General features: G+C 47.0%; 1 protein-coding gene across 2 annotated transcripts in view; it reads left to right on the forward strand.

The window, feature by feature from the left end:
• The window catches only part of LOC112256693 (steroid hormone receptor ERR2), a 60,832-nt gene that overhangs the window by 20,223 nt on the left and 16,706 nt on the right, over positions 1 to 23,903 (forward strand). For both annotated transcript variants that reach the window (XM_024430117.1, XM_024430118.1), the window contains 3 exons: positions 4,466 to 4,582; positions 14,057 to 14,167; positions 15,658 to 15,819. In XM_024430117.1, coding sequence (XP_024285885.1) covers positions 4,466 to 4,582; positions 14,057 to 14,167; positions 15,658 to 15,819 — 390 coding nt within the window. The remainder of the gene's footprint in view (positions 1 to 4,465; positions 4,583 to 14,056; positions 14,168 to 15,657; positions 15,820 to 23,903) is intronic.

Below are 23,903 nucleotides of genomic sequence, written 5' to 3' on the forward strand. Positions count from 1 at the left end.
AGGAGTCAAATGTATTTATTATATATTTATACCTTCGGGCGGCAGCTAGCCTAGTGGTTAGAGTGTTGGGCCAGTAACCAAAAGGTTGCTAGATTGAATCCCCAAGCTAACAAGCTGACGTTCTGCCCCTGAACAAGGCAGTTAAACAACTGTTCCTAGGTCGTCATTGTAAATAGGAATTTGTTCTTAACTGACTTGCCTTAGTTAAATAAAAAACGTTTGGCATTGTACATGTCTCATATATGTTCTGTAAATATAATAGTCTGTACATCTCAATTGAGGTCCTTAGCTTCTTAAAAATGTCCCCCCTTAAAATGCCATTATTGCTCCCATGTTATGGAGTGGAGGCTGTCTAGCAGGCCTAGGTGTTGATTTTGGACATCCCAAATCCTATCAGCTTTAAACAGTCTATGTACCTTCGCAGGCAAACAGAAGCATTAGGCCAAATCCTGCTGTTTACCCATGCTGCCATCAGCTATCCTGTCTATTGACAAAAGATGAACATTTTCTCTCAAGTAACATAACTATGCTTTTGTCCCCCCGCTACAAAACATTGACGGCGACACACAATAGAACAGAAAATAGCAATCTGGGAAGAAAGAGACGTCTTAAGTGGAGCAATGGCCCAAACGATTAAGAGAGAGGTACATGAAAAGAAAAATTGAAAGTTCTCTCTTTTTTTTCCCTCCCTCACTTTGCATTGTCGATTTGAAATCCCTCTCTTTCTCCTCTTGGAGGGCTGCCTGTAATGGAGCTAATCTGCCGTCGTTTGTCCGAGCCACAGGAGTTTTGTCAATAACAATCAGCGTTTGGAAAGTGTAATTAAGGCCGAGGCTTTTCATTAGGAGGAAGGGAGGGGGCTGTCTCCAGGGACAGCAGGGCCAATTAGAAACTCAGGCACGCATCGCACGCCGGGTAATTTCAGGGAAAGGAGGGAGAGAAAAAAACGAGGACTTCTTTAGATTGGAGAGGGACCCGAGCGCTCTTTCAGAGGAGGAGAGGCTTAATGGCATAATAATCAGACAGGGGTCCCAATCCAGGCAGAACAGGACAGGGAGGAGGACCATGGGACGTTGGAGGAGGGGGAGGAGGAGGGGGCCGAAAGCCTCTGAAATAATAAAAACCACACAGGATGACTAGAGGAGGAAGAGGGCGCAGTAAACAGTGGGACATAAAGCCCTTGGATGAAGAAGAGGTTTCAGTAGATGAGACCTGATTAATTAAAGAAATAATGAGGCTGTCTATCCAGGGTGGAGTGTGTGAGACGACATCCCTTAATGAGAACAACACAGGAGACGTATCTTTCACACTCATTCATCATATTGTTTCTAAGCAATAACACTAAAGCTAATGGACATTTTTCCCTTGACATCTTTAGCACACAATGAAATGCATTTCATCTGAGAACAATTTGAGACAATAGTGACCACACAGTTGACTTTGTCCGCACGGAATATTTTCCGTAAATGTCTGTTTTTCAACCTGGGGTTCCTAGCTTCATTTCTCTTCTCTCTACTTCCTTACGTTCCACTGCTGTAAAAGAGACCTGATGCCCCTACCTTTTAGACAGGAAGGAATGGCAAATCCATCTTCTGTCACATATTCATCCAATGAAAAGCCCCCTGAACTCTTACATGGAGATAGATACATTAGTCAAGCCCAGGCCCAAATTAACGTCAACCTAGATCAGCATCCATCCCGGAAATACTCATGCTCTTATAGCTCCCTAATCATAGTCCCGTCCCGCACCTCGCGTGCCCCGCCAATCAAAAACATAAATCTCTTATTGAACCTTATTTTTCTCTCGTTTTGAACCCAAGTGTAAAATTGCTTGAAAACCAACTGAACTCAGTGGCCCTCTTTTTTATATGAAGTAATAGACCTTGACAGTAAGCCTGTAAAAGTCAGTTTCGATTTTGATGAGAAATACCTGCCATTTTACTGTAATTTACTTACAGGACCTGACTTTCCCCTCACTGCCCTGGCACAGGTCCTGAAAAGCCATAAAATAAATTGAGAGAAGAAAATATTTTTTATGTTATTTGTTTCATACGGTAACCTTTGAAACCAAATATGAACCCAGCGTTCTGGTTATATATAACCCTCAAATGCTTGACTGACTGATTGTATGAATAGACATGAATAGACATTTGTCGCCGAGGATCAGCCCTTGAGCTATAAATGTCACTATAGGTGAACCAGTCCGTTATTTTTTATTTTTTATTTTTTTGAGGCAGCACATGAGTTGGCCTGTGCATGCTGTAATTTAAGTGTATAATGAGAGAGTATGAGTGTGTGTTATTTGTCCATGGTCTCAGTTAGCTTTCAGGTGTGCCTTGTGCAGGTGTTCAAACCCTGCTCCTGGTGTGGAGGGAAGAGCAGGGGAGGGAGGGGTGTAGTGGAGGGAGAAGTCTCCCCCGTCAACATGAGTGTCCTGTGGGTTAGCCAGGGACCAGGGTCAGCTCTGCAGTGTTTGTCTGGCAGGCAGGCAGCATACCATATACATCTGCCAATTACATAATGTTCAATATCATGATGTTTAATTCATGTGATAAATCTACAACCCAGATTCTAGGACAATGCATTGGATGAAATGAAATGTAACTTAAGGTTCTCTGGGCATAAGGGGTTTGTATAAAGGTGCCAAAGTATTGCAGTTGAGACAGTATCATAAAGAAGCAACCACAGCAGGGTAACAGCCTATAGATACCAGAGACGGCTACTCTGATTGCCTCCTGTGAACAGATGGGAAATAGATGGGCTTATTATTATGGTCTGGTTGTGCTATGACAACAGAGACAACAGGAACAGAGACTATCATACCTCATCGCTCCCCTTCCCTCACACCTTTATTTACCCCAATTCCAACGAGATGAGAGGAGTTGGCATGATGATTTCTAAGCCAGATATAAAGGAGACATTTCTAATTATTTAATACATCTTGGGACCCTCCGCTTGATATGTCCAATAATGTTAACATAATTGCATAAGTTGTTAAAGGGGATTGGAGGGTTGGAGGGGGAACGCTACTGGAATATTATACAGCTCTTTCTCTCTCTCTCTCTTTAAAAAAAAAACACGTAATGAGAGTGAGAGTAGAGAGAGAAGCTGGTTGTGTCGGGATGGATTCCCAGTGTGTCTGGGTATGGCTGTTTATCTATAGGCAGGAGAGCTGCTGAACCACTGTGTCTGTATGCAGTTAGACAGGATAATACAATATGTTAGTATTGAAGTCATTATATTGAAGTAATTTAGGTTCATCTTTCTAAATGTAGAAGGAGCTGTACACAGCGTTGAATAGATAACAGTTGAATAGATAACAGTTGAAGAGATAACAGTTGAATAGATAACAGTTGAATAGATAACAGTTGAAGAGATAACAGTTGAAGAGAAAACAGTTGAAGAGATAACAGTTGAATAGATAACATGGCTTTGTGGTCGATATTAAAAAACATCATCCAAGTTTAAGAATACACACGTAAGAAAAAACATCAACGATAAAACAGTATTGTGTCTCCAGTGTGCCTCAAAATGTGTTTCTCAGTTGTTCCATTCTTGGTGGACAATGAATGATTCTAATTCAGGACCTTGAGCAGCTAGCTATTATTCTGAAACGCTTTATTGAAAAGCTTGACTACAGTAAAAAGTAGGGAATGCCATCGTATATCCTGCCCTTCCTTTCTATTGCTAATGCTACAGTACAGGCAGAAACATCTCTTTTATTGTGTAGCAATGAAACCCTTTTTCATTGTGTTGTCCCGGAATCAGACGCTGTATTGCTGGACTTGAATAATGCATAAGGCCTGTTGTCTGTACACTGTAGTCAACAATGGCAACAGTGGTAACAACAGGTTTGGGGCTGCCAGAGTATTATGTAAAGTGGCCTGGGGGGGGCGTGTGTCCGACTCTCTTTCCTGTTATTGAGGCAGAGGGACACAGAGAAGGGAAGGGGCATGCAGGCTGGATGGCTGGCTGCTCCAGGGGCCTAGAGGGGACACGCTCAGAATTAATGAGGCCAATTTAGAGTGGGGGCCAGGGTGGGGTCTGTAAAGGGTTCCATGATGAGTTCTGGAGGACTCCCTCCCTCCCTCCGGCTCACCTCACCTCAGACACACTACTGTAATTGATTGTTGCATAGGAGATGATTAACAAATGCTGATACCCAATGTCTGGTTTGCACAATCTGATTATAGACTCTAGAATACTGTGTGATATACAGTAACTATTCCACTGGTTTTATATCTACACAGTGACTCGTACAATGTAAAGGTAAATGACAATGCCCTAACATGTCTATCGTATCAATACTTATATGTTTACGTTTATTCTTCATGTACAAAAAGGAGAGAAAAAGGTCAGAACATTTGACCTTTTGCTCTTCCTTTGCCTCTGAGTCAATAGGAAGATACACTGCCTTATAAAGCGTGGTCAGGCTAAGGTTAACCACATCTCTTGTTCTCTTCAGGCAACATAGAATACAGCTGTCCCGCCACAAACGAGTGTGAGATCACAAAACGGAGACGCAAGTCATGTCAAGCCTGCCGCTTTATGAAGTGTCTCAAAGTGGGGATGCTCAAGGAAGGTAAGGAGATCTCCTTTTCTTGTGAAAGCGTCTGTCTGTCTGTCTGTCTGTCTGTCTGTCTGTCTGTCTGTCTGTCTGTCTGTCTGTCTGTCTGTCTGTCTGTCTGTCTGTCTGTCTGTCTGTCTGTCTGTCTGTCTGTCTGTCTGTCTGTCTGTCTGTCTGTCTTGTATCACTCTCTAGATATTATGTCAACATTATTAAAATTATCTCAAAATTCGCAATGGAACGCCACCATTCAAATAAAAAGGATGTAAAGACTGGATAAATCAGAAAAGGACTCCTCAGAGGATGTGGTCTCCTCAAAGCTCCCGACTGATCGAGCAGCAGTGAGTGGGCCCATGCCAGTCCAGACCAGGGTGAGGGATGTTGGCTGCAGCCTGCTGTGCCTGCAGCCATAGCCAGACAACTGATCTGAGCCCCCTGGCCTGTTCTGTCCTCCCCCTACCAACACAGCAGTAAATCATGTGCAGCTGAGCTGGGGACAGAAATATGCTGAATAGGTCGATCCTGCTGTCTGAGTAATAGAAATGTAACAGTATTCCGACTGGAAAGGCTTCTGCTGGGTCCCTGAGCACACACTCCGGCCAGTCTCAGCTCTCCCCGGCATATTGATCCACTAAATGTTTTCCGAACATCTCAGCTCTCTTCCTGTGGATGGTTTTTTAAAGTCACGCCAACTGGGAATTCAATGACAATTAAACATGCTGCCGATGGATTTCTCTGGCTCGGTTTCTTCCCCCCTGCCAGGCCCCGTGAGACCCCAGGCTGGGCTGCTCCTTCCGGGGAGGCCCCGGCCCACGGCCACAGCCCGCTAGGCCCCTAGCTACCTGGCCCCAACCCCATGCATTACTGCTCCTTTATTCCCCTCCCCTCCTCACTTGTTGGTCTCGCCAAACAGCCAAAACACATGAATAATGAGAACAGTGTGGCTGGGGAATGGAGAGGAGGTGTCATATTTATTTAGCTGGCCGCTGGGAAGAGCTCTTTAAGGAAGCATACTCTACTTTTTGTGTCTTGCTTTTGAGGGAGCGCTGTTGAAATAGTTCAAGGGGTGCTTATGTTTGACGAAGCGTGATTATCCATCCACTTTCACTGTACTACAAGAATAGACATCAAGACAAGACTCAGGAGGAGGTGTTCTCTATTATGGGGGCAGAAAAACACAACAAGATTAGTTATTTTATACTCTCTCGGAATACTCCATAGCCTAATTATCATACCTTAAAATATGTTAACTAAACGTAAATAATAGTTCATGTTGTTTTGTTCATCCCTACCCATCAACATGACATGCAGTATAGCCAGCTTTTACCCCACCCTGTCTCCCTTCATTCGCCAGAGACTGGAACGTATATTGTAGATCCTATCCCGTTAGGATGTAGTGATGTAGTGATTTCAAGTCTCCATCTACAGAGTAGCCTATATAGATCTCTGCTTCGTAACAGAATCTCCTCACTGCATGCAGTGAGATAAAGAGACTGGGCCAGAGTCGCATTACTATCTGATGAAAAATGTTTGCCAATATATGATCTGGAGGAATAAGAGACCACAAAATAGGTAGTGATGGCCATAAATGCATGGCCAGTTTCAGGCGGAAGTAAGAGATTGTATAAAGAGAGTGTATAGCTCAAATATGCAGAGAGAGACTTGTCCCAGCATTCTAATGCATACTGTATATTCAGCATATCCACAGATTGAAAACGACCCTCGTTTTTACGGAGTGGGTCTCGCCACCTTTTACAATAGAGGTAGAGATTACGTCTGGCTATATGAAGTCCTGCGGGAACCCAGTCCCCCGATCACCCTCCTCTCTCCCACCTCCAGCAGTGTTTAAAAAAAAAACACAATCAAAACAAGTAAATACATTTCCCAAATGAACAGAAACATCTGAAATTCATCTAAGCGTGTGTGACACCGATGAGTCTGGTTATGGGGACAGGAGAAGACTCGAGTCCAAGCTCCACGAAGACATCGGCTCAACGCCATGTTCAGAGGCTGGAGATGGTCTGCGCTCATGTGACTGAAGCTGCAGAAAGGTCATCCAGTCAATGGAAAAAACACCTAATTATAACTTTACTGCTCAGCTCCAGCAAAGGTGCAATGCAGTTTCCTACCGTCAGGCGCTCTACGAAACTACAGTACGTTTGAATGGACCACAACACTCCTAACCTCTCTATGATACGTCTGAATTTCTAGACATTCAGGGAGATCTTGGAAATGCAATGGAATTTTCCCTAAAAATCCAATCAAATTTTCTTTGTAACGTGCGCCGAACACAACAAGTGTTTTACTGTGAAATGCTTACTTACAAGCCCCTAACCAGCAACACAGTTCTAGAAATAGAGTTAAGGATATATTTACTAAATAAACTAAAGTAAAAAATAGAATAAAAAGTAACACAATAAAATTACATAACAATAACCAGGCTATATGAAGGGGGTATCGGTACCGAGTCAAAGTGCAGGGGTACAGGTTAGTCGAGGTCATTTGTACACGTAAGTAGGGGTAAAGTGACTATGCATAGATAATAAGCAGCGAGTAGCAGCAGTGTAAAAACAAAGGGGGGGGGGGTCAATGTAAATAGTCCGGGTGGCCATTTGATTAGCTGATCAGCAGTCTTATGGTTTGGGTGTAGAAGCTGTTTTAAGGAGCCTTTTGGCCATAGACTTGGCGCTCTGGTACCGCTTGCCGTGTGGTAACAGAGAGAAGTCTATAACTTGGGTGACTGGAGGCTTTGACATTTTTTGCAGCCTTCCTCTGGCACTGCCTAGTACATACTGTAGGTCCTGGATGGCAGGAAGCTTGGCCCCAGTGATGTATTGGGCCTCAAGTGCCCATGTTAAAGTTATTACTTGATATCTTTGAAACGCAAAGCATTTCAAGGTTTTACCTCCCCTACTGATTAAGCGAGTACAAGGTAAAGAATTAGTGCATGTATTTGGTCCATTGGAAAAGGCTCCAGTTTATCTCTGTAGACGTCTTAAGGGAAGTGTAAGGGAAGTGATCTCCAAAGATCAGCAGTCCGCTTAAAGGGGATCTGCCAGAGACTTGAGTTGAATCGCTCTACTTTCCCCCGACTGTATAAAAGAGGAAGTGATCAATAGAAGAATCAAATGTCAGAGGCTACAGGTTTCTCCTCTGATCAATGGAGGGGGATCAGAGCTGAGAGAGAGAGAAAGAGGAACAGATACTATTGAGAGATTACATTGACATCAGTCAGTGGCAGATGTCCTCTGCCCTACCACACACACTACAGTATGCAATCTGTCACCTCTCTGTAATAGGCTACGATCCTGTTATGTTCCGTGGGCTGACAGGTGAGAGCATTACAACAGACGTGAACATGTGTTTTAAAGGAGGGGGGAGTGGTTGATACTCGGTGTACCTCCCTGTATATCACTCTTATTATACGACAGACACACGGTAGAACAACCACATCCCGTTATAGCACTCCTGTTATCCTCACACGAACATTCTGTACACACACGCCACACTACACTCACATATAAACATCACAATACCAGACATATCGAGCCACACGTGGATTCAAGCCAAACACATTAGTAAGACACTGACAGCCACTGTGTGGAGATGGGGAATCAATTGTTTGGTTCCATTAGAACCCTAGTCAAAGAATGAACATGCAATGAGGTTTCAAACAGACCAATGTTTTTCCACGTCGTGTAATTTGGCCTTCAAATGGAGCCTGCATCTTGAGTGGGGAGTGAAGCCGGCATGATGCTACTGCAAGGTGGTATGGTGGCTCCACCACGCTACGGGCAGGTGGATGGAGCATGTGGTGAGAGCGTACGTAGGCCTCGGGGTCAGCAGACTGTGGGGCCAATCAGCAGATAGGGATGGGGGGACAATGTGTGACCATTTTTCCGCTGCCCTCGCTCATCACCACTCGCGGTAAAAAATGCTGCAACACGTTACAAGCATGCAAAGCTGGCAACAGGGGCCCTTTAAAATAGTGCTGACGGTAGTTTAGCGGGGCGGCTGCCTTGAAAGGCAGAGTTCAGTTCACCATGCCTTGCCATGTGGACGTCTGATTTTCCCAGCTAAAATAGGGTCCGCTTAAGCCCCCCTTGGCACTGCCAACCATCCCAGACATCCTGACACTTTCCCCAGGGAGAGACACCCAGAACAGGTGAGGGGCTCAAAATAAGGGCCCCTGCCTCGGCCGGCCACACAAAGTGAGTGAAGACAGGCCCTTTTGTAGGAGTGTGCTCTGAGGGGGATTATTATTGTTTTTGGAGAGAAAGAGGAGCCTTGGGTCAGCTGGCCCTAGCCCCCGCCCCTAGCCCGCCGCTAATCCGTGTGCAAATGCCAACCGCCTTGGCCAGAAGCCCTCTACCCTGCATCCTGCTTTGAAGAGCTGACATCCGAGCTCACCGCACACTACCGCCCTCCCTTTACCCACCCACCGGGTGATGGTGCCGGCCGTAAAACACAGTGGTGTCTGGTGATGAGGCAGGACTCACCCCTTTTTACACACACATTCACATTCACACACACACACACACACACATTCACATTCCCAGTCACACAGACACATTCACACAGACACATTCACAGACACACAGACATATTCACACAGACACCTTCACATTCACTGACACACATTCACACACACACATTCACAGTCACACAGACACAATCACACAGGCACATTCACACACACACATTCACAATCACACAGACACATTCACACAGACACATTCACATTCACACAGACACATTCACACAGACGCATTCACACAGACACATTCACATTCACACATACTCATACAATACAGACACACTGGCCACAAACAAACAATCCAAAGCTTGGTCCATGGCTCACCAAAGTGGGCTTGGCAATGGTATATGGGAGTTTCTCCAAGAGGAGTCAGACACATGGAATGAACTGCTCTACTTCTTGCTCTTTGTCTCACTGTCTCCACCCGTCCTCCCTTCCTCCCTGTATGGCCCTGTTTGACTGTAAAATGAGACAGGTTAGTGCCAAGCTTTAATTCCTGTCAGCATCTGTTAATTATGGCCGGGACTGTTCTAATTAAAAGAGGCACCCATGTACCTCGGACTCCTCGTCACCGTGGCTTTATGCTGGCTGACATACACAGCCACATGACTAACAGCCCAGCCAGCCCAGCCAGCCATCCCATCCCAGCCCAGCCAGCCCATCCCAGCCAGCCTAGCCAGCCCAGCCCAGCCAGCCCAGCCATCCCAGCCCAGCCAGCCCATCCCAGCCCAGCAGCCCAGCCAGCCCATCCCAGCCCAGCCAGCCTAGCCAGCCATCCCATCCCAGCCCAGCCAGCCCAGCCCAGCCAGCCCTGCCCAGCCAGCCCAGCCAGCCAGCCAGCCAGCCAGCCCAGCCCATCCCAGCCAGCCTAGCCAGCCCAGCCCAGCCAGCCCAGCCCAGCCCAGCCAGCCCATCCCAGCCTAGCCAGCCCATCCCAGCCCAGCCAGCCAGCCAGCCAGCCAGCCAGCCAGCCAGCCCATCCCAGCCCAGCCCAGCCTGCCCAGCCCAGCCCAGCCCAGCCAGCCAGCCCAGCCCAGCCCAGCCAGCCCAGCACAGCCAGCCAGCCCAGCCAGCCCAGCCCAGCCAGCCCAGCCAGCCCAGCCCAGCCCAGCCCAGCCAGCCCAGCCAGCCCAGCCAGCCCAGCCCAGCCAGCCAGCCGAGCCCAGCCCAGCCAGCCCAGCCAGCCCAGCCCAGCCAGCCAGCCCAGCCCAACACCACGGGACAGCTCATGGGGTTCATCCATACCACCTGGCTGTATCTGAGCTCCTCAAGAGGGCCCAGAGAAACCGTAGCATGTGGTGACATCACAGTTATCAGCGTTAGGAATTTTCCACTCCTATAGTACCACCAGCAGAAACTGAATCGGAACGCTCCTAAGCACTTAAACCTAGCAAGCACTGACTTGGTGATATCGGAGTCCGTTTTGTCATGAGTTCATACTCAAGGCCTCGTCCCTGAATAGATTTACTGGTCAAATATTTCTTGACACTTTCTTTACATGCTACATGTGAAGGATGTAAATTGCGAAATGAGGAAGTAGTGATTTGCTGCGAATGATGGGTCTCTGCTGGGAATTGTGGGTAATTAGGTTAGTGGGTTGTCAGTCAGGAAATTGAAAGACAATCCTAATCAGATTTGTGTTTCTAGGGAATCAAATAATTTATATAAGTAGAATAAAATCTCCTTATTCTACTCCTACAAGATAATACTGTTTGCTGTAGCCACCCATGCGTACAGTCTAGCTTGGGGAGAAGGGGGTACAGCTCTGTCAGTGGATGGGGTGAAATTGAAAATTACTGTTTTCATAATCCATTGTTTCAGCCCTTTCTATGGAATGAAGGCTATTCTTTACATACTACGTCATCTCCTTTTTTTCTCCCCAAACACCCCCACTGTCTGTTCCCTGTATCGACCTCTAATCAGCGAACATAGGGACATCCAAACCCATCCTCCACAAGAGTACAGACTGAGGGGAAATTGTATTAGCCTCATTTGCAGTGGCCACACAATGCCCAGCTCTGACACCATCTTTACAGTTATAAAGTGATGAAATCATCAAGCAAGTGCTCTCCCTGCAAGTGATTTTAGCAGAGGGGACTTGGTGCGCTGACAAATGAACCCCTCCCCCTGCCTCTCCTCCTCCTTCTCCTCCACCAGCTAGGCCATATACATACTGGATAATACCTCTGATCGGAGGTGCTCTCAAATCTAGTTTAGCATCCATTTGTTTAGAGGGTTGAGGTTATACATAATGAATAAATGGATAGGTATTTGCTATACAGGGTTAAGATACATCAGGCACATTCAGCTGTGTGAAGGACAATGTTCCTGTGGGGCCACATAGGGTATTGCACAATATACATAAATGTTTGGCACACTATTAAGTAAAATCATCATACGCCGTGCTGTATCAAATAAATGGAACACTACAGATGAAATATTTTAACTATGTGGAAAAGTAATAGAATAGAAAGGACAATGCAAATGGAAACATTCTTATCAAATAATGAGATAATAACTGATGTTATGATGAGGTTGGTGACATTTACAGTATCAGTGCAGGACCTGGTCCCCTATGAGTGGCAGAGAGTGATAAGGCCTCACTCCTGTCCCGTGAAAGAGGGGTGAAATAAGGAGGTTTTATTGGAAAGCTACCCTCTATCTATCTGTCTGTGTAATAACACAGGGTGTCTATAGCACTGTTCCTGTACACAGCCAGACAGTGTATGTATGTGGTTGTGGATTCACTCCAGAGGTGGGACCAAGTCACAAGCAAGTCTCAAGTCACAAGGTCCAAGTCTCAAGTCGAGCAGCAAATACAGTAGAATGGATGGAAAATCGTGCATTCTATGAGCAAGTTAAGTCGAGTCCAGTCACAAATTGTTGCTTGATGCCTCGTTGCTGGTGAGCTTGCAAAGTAGACAGTTCAGATTCTAGAACACCAAACAATTTTTGGAGCTGCAAATTAATTTATGGCAATCCTCTCTCCCAGCAATTTCACATTTGCGCTGTGATTTTCAAACATTTTGCGCCGCAACCTCCAAAAAGGCGTGGTTCAAAGCTTTCGACCCCTCCCCCCGGACGCACATGCAATTTCATCCCATAAATGGTGAAGGTCGTGCGATGTTACGTCTTTAGACATGTGCAGCACCGCTGAGGTACGTAATTATACCCACCCAATCTAGGCCTATCTGAACTATGGAAATGATCAATGAAATCCCAAGGTAGCCTATTGTTCTGAAAAAGATCATAATAACATAGGTACTGTGGTTTTGCCAGGCAAAAGCGGAGAACATTAAAGAGGAGCTTTCAGGTCACTGATCTGGATATGTGCACCCGCCGCTGCGTGCCAATGCTGATGACTGGTCATTGGTCAACAGTCAAGACTAAAACCTTTGGCTTCTTAAACACAGATTAGATGTTTTATGAACAAAAATGGGGTGCTCTGCCATAGGCCTATGTTAGTGACCAGATCGAATAAGCAAAGGTAGAAATATAGCCCACCCAATCTACCTACCTCTACTTACTTTTCTGCTCTTTTGCACACCAGTATTTCTACTTGCACATCATCATCTGCTCATCTATCACTCCGGTGTTAATTTGCTAAACTGTAATTACTTCGCTACTACGGCCTATTTATTGCCTTACCTCCTCACGCCATTTGTACACACTGTATATAGACTTTCTTTTTTTCTATTGTGTTATTGACTGTACGCTTGTTTATTCCATGTGTAACTCTGTGTTGTTGTTTGTGTCACACTGCTTTGCTTTATCTTGGCCAGATCACAGTTATAAATGAGAAATTGTTCTCAACTAGCCTAACTGGTTAAATAAAGGTGAAATATATATATATATATATTTTATAAAAAAAAGAATAACATGCAAACGATAGGCTATATGTAGCCAATTAGAACATGTATAACATTTTATATCTCATTCAGACTCACTCGTACACTCGTAATCCCCCATAGTCTTCTCACTGGACTAGCTCACCCAACCTGTGATGACTGACAGTTTGCTGGTCCAATCAGAAGGCTGAGTGTGCGTTTGTTTGCAAATGCAATACTGTCTCTGGATCATTTTGTGTCAATGAAGACACTGTGCCACAAAATGAGTAACAAAGCTTTACAAAACCTGGCCGGATATTTAAGTCACACATCTCAAGTCAAAGTCAAGTCCCGAGTCTTGAGGCACCAAGTCCAAATCAAGTCTCAATTTATTTTATTTTCTATCAAGTGTTGTCTCAAGTCACCACATCAAGTCATGTGACTCGACTCCACACCTTGGATTCACTCCTCCTACAGTAGCTACATGGCTAGATGCAGAGGCCTGTTGACAGCTGAGCTCACAGGTACCAGCCTGGTTGCTCATTAGTATTCCGTCTGCCTCACACAAAAAGCCAAATAATTAGAGGGCCAGTCTGTGAGATCATTGACCCTGCGTTAAATATTCATATGTTTAGAGCTCCTTCAGGCTCGGCAGTGTCACAGTAGACCAGCCAGGCATGGACCACATATGGGAACGCAGCGCCAGCCAGCAGTCTCTCTGACACTCCCTGTACTGTACTCTGACCATGCAGACGACAGAACAGAGCGATTCCTCTGGACAGACACTCACACCGTAGCTTGGTCAAGTTTCTAGTTTTCATGCTTCTTCATATAACAAGAGGAATACTTTTGATACTGATCATGTAAAACAATCTGAGAAGAGGGTATCTGAGCGTGTGAGGGGGAATTAGACTCGAATGTTTGTTTGTTATTATAGTGTTACTCTCTACCAATAACAATGTACTAATTGTGGGACTACTTTACCCTGCGTTAAATGGTTTCATAATTGTTGTGTTTTCATTATAAACATTCTATGTTGTAGAATTGATTGATTCATTTTATTTGTCAGATTGGTGAAATTGTATTTCCTACTCAAAGGTCTCCTTGCTTCTTGTCATGTGTCAGGTGTGCGTCTGGACCGCGTGCGAGGGGGAAGACAGAAGTACAAGAGGAGGATGGATGCAGAGAGCACAGCATACCTGGGCCTCACCCTCCCCCCTCCTGCCAAAAAACCCCGTGAGTACAGCCTTGTCAACTCACTGCCCAACCTCTCCCCACAACCCATCCCCTCCCCACAGCCCATTCCCTCCCCACAGCCCATTCCCTCCCCACAGCCCAACCCCTCCCCACAGCCCAACCCCTCCCCACAGCCCAACCCCTCCCCACAGCCCAACCTCTCCCCAAAGCCCATCCCCTCCCCACAGCCCAACCCCTCCCCACAGCCCAACCCCTCCCCACAGCCCAACCCCTCCCCACTGCCCAACCTCTCCCCACAACCCAACCCCTCCCCACAGCCCAACCCCTCCCCACAGCCCATCCCCTCCCCACAGCCCAATCCCTCCCCACAGCCCAACCCCTCCCCACAGCCCAACCCTCCCCACAGCCCAACCCCTCCCCACAGCCCAACCCCTCCCCACAGCCCATCCCCTCCCCACAGTCCATCCCCTCCCCACAACCCATCCCCTCCCCACAGCCCATCCCCTCCCCACAGCCCAACCCCTCCCCACAGCCCAACCCCTCCCCACAGCTCAACCCCTCCCCACAGCCCAATCCCTCCCCACAGCCCAACCCCTCCCCACTGCCCAACCCCTCCCCACAGCCCAATCCCTCCCCACTGCCCAACCTCTCCCCACTGCCCAACCCCTCCCCACAGCTCAACCCCTCCCCACAGCTCAACCCCTCCCCACAGCCCAACCCCTCCCCACAGCCCAACCCCTCCCCACAGCTCAACCCCTCCCCACAGCCCAATCCCTCCCCACAGCCCAACCCCTCCCCACTGCCCAACCCCTCCCCACAGCCCAACCCCTCCCCACAGCCCAACCCCTCCCCACTGCCCAACCCCTCCCCACTGCCCAACCCCTCCCCACAGCCCAACCCCTGCCCACTGCCCAACCCCCTCCCCACAGCCCACCCCCCTCCCCACAGCCCAACCCCTCCCCACAGCCCAACCCCTCCCCACTGCCCAACCCCTCCCCAAAGCCCAACCCTCCCCACTGCCCAACCCCTCCCCACAGCCCAACCCCTCCCCACAGCCCAACCCCTCCCCACTGCCCCCCCTCCCCAAAGCCCAACCCCTCCCCACTGCCCAACCCCTCCCCACAGCCCAACCCCTCCCCACAGCCCAACCCCTCCCCAAAGCCTTCTCCCAGTCCACATTCAGTTAAAGCATTCATTTTATTCAGACCAGACTCTCTGTTGTCTGTATAGGTGTATTTCCATGGGAGAGAAGTACTAGAGAATATAGGCCAGACAGGCATTGTTCTGGACACAGCTGAGTTATGACAGGTCTCAGAGCGGATGACCGATATTAAACAGTGACTGAGTTCTTCAAGATAGCAGTCCCAGTAACACCATCTCACATAATGTTGAATGTAGAATACGTCATAATTGTACTTGTGTGTTCTTCCATGTAAGTACTGTGTGTATCTAAGAGTACAGTACCTGTTTGTGCATCACAGTATTGTGACCTTTGACTATTGTTTTGACCACCTCTGCTTCCTCCTCAGTCACAAAGATAGTGTCCCACCTTCTGGTGGCCGAGCCAGAGAAGATCTATGCCATGCCTGACCCCACCATGCCTGAGAGTGACATCAAGGCCCTGACCACGCTGTGTGACCTGGCTGACCGGGAGCTGGTGGTCATCATTGGCTGGGCCAAGCATATCCCAGGTATGCCCACCCATCTACAGCCCCTGCACTAACTGAACACCATAGAACGATATACACCGTGTGTACAAAACATTAAGGACACCTCCCTATTATTGAGTTTTTCCCCTTTTGCATTCAGAACAACGTCATTTCGTCGGGGCATGGACTCTACAAGCTGTTGAAAGCATTCCACAGGGATGCTGGCCCATGTTGACTCCAATGCTTCCTACAGTTGTGCCAAGTTGGCTGGGTGTCCTTTGGGTGGTGGACTATTCTTGATACACACGGGAAATTGTTGAGCGTGAAAAACCCAGCAGCATTGCAGTTCTTGACACTACCATACCCCGTTCAAAGGCACTTCAATCTTTTGTCTTGCCCATTCACCCTGAATGGCACACATACACAATCCATGTCTCAGTTGTCTCCTCCCTTTCATCTACACTGATTGAAGAGGATTTAACAGGTGACATAATAAGGGATGATAGCTTTGACCTGGGATCACCTGGTCAGACTGGGTCATGGAAAGAGCAGGCGTACATTCAATGCATAACACCATTACCTCATGATCACATATAACATACTGTGTAGTTTTAAAACCAACACATGATAGCAGTTTAGATACAGGACCAGCCATTCATTTTGACCGGTGCAATCTGACGTCGCGATTGGTCCTGGTCAGTTCCATTTAGAGTAGTAAAACACTTAGGTACCCTCATGATCCTCTGTCCTTTATAATCCACATCCCTCCCTTTGCTCCCAGTGGGTACACACACACACACACACACACACACACACACACACACACACACACACACACGTATGCATGCACAGTCTCACAAATACGCATACAAATGCAGATAATTAATGTCAGAAGCTAGCATGGAGATAGGGCTAAAATGGAGAGCGTTTTAAAATAATCAAATATATAGACTCCAGCTAAAATCCCTACTGTAGCCCCAGTGTCAATATATACCATAACCACAGGACCCTCCCTCTGAAACAAGACTGATCACTCATACACACACACACACACACACACACACTTCAATTTAATTATTGATAAGCATAATCATGTTTCTCTACTCCATAGGAAGTGTGATAGACAAGGTGTTAGGTTATGAGATGCTGTTGTATTAAGGATGCCACATTCTATGTCAGCAGAGATTCTGCTCCCTTCTAGAGTTTTCTCCTGATTCTGACAGTCAACACATTGCTTAGTGACTCTTTTTGCAACCAGAGCAGATTCAGGCTGATCTTGAGGTTGACCCTCATAACTCTAGAACTTTATGGCATGCTAGATATTGAGAGGTAACACACTAAATGACTGTGTCCCTCAGTGTAGCCTCTGTTATGCAGCCTCTGTTATGTAGCCTCTGTATAACAGAGCATACCAGACGTGTGTCTGAGCTGACAGCAGCAGCAGAGCCCCTGCTGTAGTTTAAGCTGGGCCTCTCCTGGTTCTCACCTTGCGTGCAGGACATGTAGGTGTGACAACTGTTCTGTACCTGGACAGACAGGTGTTCCATTATTTATCAGAAGAGAAGAGGTGTAGTAGTCAGCTACAGATCTATTAAGGAGATTAGCCCTTTCTCATCCAAACTGTTCGGTACTGCCCATTGTCAGCAGTGCATTGTCAGCAGGGGGAGAGTTTAGCCAAGGAGCTTACCCAGGACTGGATCACACTGACCCAATAACACAGTCCCTTCCATCTACCTGGCCCAAACCAGCCAGCCAGGTACACTACCTCTGGCTAGAATATACAGAGAAAACACCACTGTTCACCTCTGGCAATCTGCAGGGGTGTAGTATTATTACCCCATACATACACGATCTGTATTATTACAGATGATATTATAGAATTCTGTTCAAATTATTGAATAACTATAAAAGTACATGAGGATGAGTTGAATCCATTTGATTACCGGTAGGCTACACTCTATTGTCAACTGTAAGGTAGGCTACACTCTATTGTCAACTGTAAGGTAGGCTACACTCTATTGCCAACTGTAAGGTAGGCTACACTCTATTGCCAACTGTAAGGTAGGCTACACTCTATTGTCAACTGTAAGGTAGGCTACACTCTATTGTCAACTGTAAGGTAGGCTACACTCTATTGTCAACTGTAAGGTAGGCTACACTCTATTGTCAACTGTAAGGTAGGCTACACTCTATTGTCAACTGTAAGGTAGGCTACACTCTATTGTCAACTGTAAGGTAGGCTACACTCTATTGCCAACTGTAAGGTAGGCTACACTCTATTGTCAACTGTAAGGTAGGCTACACTCTATTGCCAACTGTAAGGTAGGCTACACTCTATTGTCAACTGTAAGGTAGGCTACACTCTATTGTCAACTGTAAGGTAGGCTACACTCTATTGCCAACTGTAAGGTAGGCTACACTCTATTGTCAACTGTAAGGTAGGCTACACTCTATTGTCAACTGTAAGGTAGGCTACACTCTATTGTCAACTGTAAGGTAGGCTACACTCTATTGTCAACTGTAAGGTAGGCTACACTCTATTGCCAACTGTAAGGTAGGCTACACTCTATTGTCAACTGTAAGGTAGGCTACACTCTATTGCCAACTGTAAGGTAGGCTACACTCTATTGCCAACTGTAAGGTAGGCTACACTGTATTGTCAACTATAAGGAAGGCTACACTCTATTGCCAACTGTAAGGTAGGCTACACTCTATTGTCAACTGTAAGGTAGGCTACACTCTATTGTCAACTGTAAGGTAGGCTACACTCTATTGCCAACTGTAAGGTAGGCTACACTCTATTGCCAACTGTAAGGTAGGCTACACTCTATTGTCAACTGTAAGGTAGGCTACACTCTATTGTCAACTGTAAGGTAGGCTACACTCTATTGTCAACTGTAAGGTAGGCTACACTCTATTGTCAACTGTAAGGTAGGCTACACTCTATTGCCAACTGTAAGGTAGGCTACACTCTATTGCCAACTGTAAGGTAGGCTACACTCTATTGTCAACTGTAAGGTAGGCTACACTCTATTGCCAACTGTAAGGTAGGATACACTCTATTGCCAACTGTAAGGTAGGCTACACTCTATTGCCAACTGTAAGGTAGGCTACACTCTATTGTCAACTGTAAGGTAGGCTACACTCTATTGTCAACTGTAAGGTAGGCTACACTCTATTGTCAACTGTAAGGTAGGCTACACTCTATTGTCAACTGTAAGGTAGGCTACACTCTATTGTCAACTGTAAGGTAGGCTACACTCTATTGCCAACTGTAAGGTAGGCTACACTCTATTGCCAACTGTAAGGTAGGCTACACTCTATTGTCAACTGTAAGGTAGGCTACACTCTATTGTCAACTGTAAGGTAGGCTACACTCTATTGCCAACTGTAAGGTAGGCTACACTCTATTGCCAACTGTAAGGTAGGCTACACTCTATTGTCAACTGTAAGGTAGGCTACACTCTATTGCCAACTGTAAGGTAGGATACACTCTATTGCCAACTGTAAGGTAGGCTACACTCTATTGCCAACTGTAAGGTAGGCTACACTCTATTGTCAACTGTAAGGTAGACTACACTCTATTGTCAACTGTAAGGTAGGCTACACTCTATTGTCAACTGTAAGGTAGGCTACACTCTATTGTCAACTGTAAGGTAGGCTACACTCTATTGTCAACTGTAAGGTAGGCTACACTCTATTGCCAACTGTAAGGTAGGCTACACTCTATTGCCAACTGTAAGGTAGGCTACACTCTATTGCCAACTGTAAGGTAGGCTACACTCTATTGTCAACTGTAAGGTAGGCTACACTCTATTGCCAACTGTAAGGTAGGCTACACTCTATTGTCAACTGTAAGGTAGGCTACACTCTATTGCCAACTGTAAGGTTGTCAGAGCCCTTGCCTCCCTGTGTTGACATACAGGACAGTAAATATGGTGCGCTAACTACAGTGCTTTGTATGCCAAAGCTTTTAAGTGCTGCGTTAAAACAATTATCGTAACCTGCATTGTACAGTGGATAGTTGACTAATCTTAATTGGATTTGCCATGTCTTGTCTGACAACAAGCCCATCATTCTGAATGACTCCATAATGATTGTTTAACCCAAAACCCAACTGGAAGGCAGACTGTGACATTTCTAAATGTGTGGAAATGCTTGGCTTTGCATAGTACTGCTGGAGTACTGCACAAGCTGCAGCGAGATGATTAAACCTAAGTAGATTATTCTGATCTGCCTGTGTACACACGCATGCACACACATGCATGCACACACACGCATGCACACACACGCATGCACACACATGCATGCACACACACACGCATGCACACACACGCATGCACACACATGCATGCACACACACGCATGCACACACATGCATGCACACACACGCATGCACACACATGCATGCACACACATGCATGCACACACACGCATGCACACACATGCACTCACACCCACTTTTATCTCTTACCGATTGTTTATATTTACCTGACTACTGGAGTCAACAACAACATCAACGTATTGCATTCAGGAGTTTATACATTTCAATTAAAGAGTCTAAATCCATTTTGTTTTTAAATCATGAATAAAACACAGTGTCAGTACTATGATGTAATTTACAACCTTTATGATTGTTCGACTACCCCAAAATGTGCCATAAAGTCGTCAAATTAGAATGAAAAGGGAGACTGAAACTGTAACTCCAAAGCTCCCCTGTTCTCCCTGTGGTGAGCTCTGTATTAGGTCATTCCCTCTACACCAGCCATGAAATGGCTGCATAATTGAGTTGTACATGGCTGAACCTGATCAGAGATGGTTCACTGGCTGACCCAGACTCCATGTACTAATACTCTATGCACCAATGGCACCCCAGGGCAGTCTAGCACAGACACAGGGCAGTCTAGCACAGACACAGGGCAGTCTAGCACAGACACAGGGCAGTCTAGCACAGACACAGGGCAGTCTAGCACTGACACAGGGCAGTCTAGCACAGACACAGGGCACAGAGAACCATGTTTTTCTCCCCATCCACTCTCTCTGGGAGGAAAAGAGAGGGAGAAAACTGCTGATTGCATTTTGATAGATTCTCTGGCCTTTGGCAATGGAATTAAAAAGATTAACAGTTCATTATGAAGTGGGCCACATTGATTAGGACATTGACAGATGGGCAATGACCAAAGTCCAAAGGTAACCATTTACAAGTCAAGAAGATTGGCACTTAAGTTCTCCCAATTGATTTTTCATTGCCCCTTTTCTCGGCTAACATTTGAAAAAGTGTTTTAAAAGTGCTGTAATTGGCCGTGGAGTAGAGCTAACCTCGTCTAATTGGAGGGTGATTGAGGAACAGCAAAGTGGTACTATTAGCTTCCATGAACGGTATCATTCTCTCACAAGATCCCAAATCAATTTGGTGTGTTATCTCTCTAATGTATGGTCTAGAAATACACTTCAATTAACATACTACAGTAGAATTGTACAGTTTGGTGTAGCCACACTGAGGATCTCAACCACAGGATTTGACTAACACAATGCATAGTTAGACTTAATAATTGTTAGTCAATAAGTCCTCACACTGTAGTCAGTGTACTGTCAGTAGACTGAGTTGACCTATCAGGAAGCAAGTTGGTGTTGCAGATGCCTGGCCCAGTTTGCTGTTATCAGCTCTGAGGACCCGGTCCTCTAATGACAGCCTTTACTTTAAATCTGTTACTGATGAATTAGTGATCATTATGAGGCTGTGGATGCCAGCGTCTCTGCTCCAGATAGAGCCAGCAGCAGCAGAGGGAGGGAGGAGGCAAATATGACGGTGGGCTGACGGGGACTGTGGCTGGATCACGGTCATTAAGGCCAGTGTTTGGGGACAATGAGTGATGACTTGCCCCCCCTCCCCCAAGCTGCATTTCTCTGTGTCCAAGTGGTTTAGGAGGAACTTAGGCAGCCCAATTCTCTTTTTTTTTCACTAATAGTTTTTTTTGACCAATCACATCAGATCTTTTCACCTTTTCACCTTTTTTTCAGAGCTGTTCTGATCAGTGACAATAAGATCAGAATTGGGCTGCCTGGTCTCCACATGGCTATGACCTCTGTGTCTCCTTAACATATTTCCCTCCTTTAGAGTGGTGATGGTCGCAGGGGGGGGCACTGCTGAACCCCCCCCCCCCAACCCCTCCAAAACTACCCCCAGCCCCTAATCCAGGAACAGTGTGATCTATGTGGAACCATGCATGCCACTTGTGCAGGAGAGTTTCATTGTTAGAGGCAGACGTTTGTCACCTGCTGTTTCCAGGGTTGGAGTGTTTTCTGATGGGAATTCTGTGGCGTGATTCTGTGGGTTCACTGAGTGCTGGCTGGTCTCCTCTTGCGGTTTGTGTCTAGTCTACAGACCTACACCTGGTTGGGTTCATTGTCTTTTTGCATGTTTCAATAGGAATGTAGAACACACTCCATATCCTAGTATTTTACATTTTGTAAGACATTTCATGTAATACCGATATTTTTCAAAATTGTTCAGTTTAAGACAACACCCAGAATGTCAATTGTCTTTTATCAAATGCAGTTGTAGATTTTTGCTTTGCAGTTACACCCAAACAGCCTAATGAATTGGCCTGGTTCTTGTTCTTATTTATTAATGGTCTTTGGGGATTATCAATAAAATCTACTTGATTCAATTCCAGCCTGTTAGCTCAGTATACAGACTCCATTGGTCATGTAGCTTATGTTTAGTTGTTAGCGGGGAACAAGGCAGTGATGTTTAGGAGATATCACGCCTCTGGTATATGTGAGCTCCCTACACACTCCCACCCCCCCTCCCCCACCCCCCTCCCCCACCCCCCCTCCCCCACAGCCCCCTCCTCCCCCACACCCCTCCTCCCCCACGGCCCCCTCTGGGTTTTTTTTGTGTTGCTTTGCCATTAAATTGTGAAATCTACTTACTGTGTTGCCAGGCTGATCCTACTCAAGCTGCGTAATCTTCTTGTAATAGAGTGTGAATACTGCCGGGCAATACATCAGCACCTCATCAGTGTACTTTATTAAATATAGACACCAACAGACAGCTCTTAGTATATTCAATTTACCCTCTGACGTAGGCTTCAACACACCAGATAAAGATAGATTGAGCAATCAGGTGGATGCTGAGGCCTGAACCCAGGCAGACAGGCAGGCGAGGGAGCACCATGCTGAGGGGGCTGGGAGATTGAGATGGGGGTGTATCAGATAAGTCCAGGCAGGGAAGGAGACAGGGAGAGAGGAAGGAGAGAAGAAGTAGAGAGGCAGGGAGGGAGAAAGGGAGAGAGGAATGAGAGAGGAAGAAAAGAGGCAGGGAGAGAAGCAGGGAGGCAGGCAGGGAGAGAGGCAGGGGGAGGCAGGGAGGCAGGCAGGGAGAGAGAGAAGCAGGGAGGCAGGCAGGGAGGCAGGCAGGGAGAGAAGCAGGGAGGCAGGCAGGGAGAGAGGCATGGAGGCAGGCTGGGAGGAAGCAGGGAGAGAGGCAGGGAGGCAGGCAGGGAGAGAGCAGGGAGGCAGGAGGGAGAGGCAGGGAGGCAGGCAGGGAGAGAGGCAGGGAGGCAGGCAGGGAGAGAAGCAGGGAGGCAGGCTGGGAGGGAGAGAAGCAGGGAGGCAGGCAGGGAGAGAGGCAGGGAGGCAGGCAGGGAGAGGAGGGAGAGGCAGGGAGGCAGGCAGGGAGGAGGAGAGACAGGGAGAGAGGCAGGGAGAAGGCAGGGAGGAGGCAGGCTGGGAGAGAAGCAGGGAGAGAGGCAGGGAGGAGGCTGGGAGAGGCAGGGAGAGAGGCAGGGAGAGAGGCAGGGGAGGAGGGAGAGACAGGGAGAGGGGCAGGGAGAGAGGCAGGGAGGCAGGCTGGGAGAGAAGCAGGGAGTGAGGCAGGGAGAGAGGCAGGCTGGGAGGCAGGCTGGGGAGGCAGGGGGAGGCAGGGAGTGAGGCAGGGAGAGAGGCAGGGAGAGAGACAGGGAGAGAGGCAGGGAGAGAGGCAGGGAGGCAGGCTGGGAGAGAAGCAGAGAGAGAGGCAGGGAGGCAGGCAGAGAGGGAGAGAGAGAGACAGGCAGGGAAAGAGAGAGAGAGGCAGGCAGCGAGATAGGCAGGGAGAGAGGCACGGAGGCAGGCAGGGAGAG

Source organism: Oncorhynchus tshawytscha, linkage group LG08 (assembly GCF_018296145.1).
Source record: "Oncorhynchus tshawytscha isolate Ot180627B linkage group LG08, Otsh_v2.0, whole genome shotgun sequence".
NCBI classification, from domain to species: Eukaryota; Metazoa; Chordata; class Actinopteri; order Salmoniformes; family Salmonidae; genus Oncorhynchus; species Oncorhynchus tshawytscha.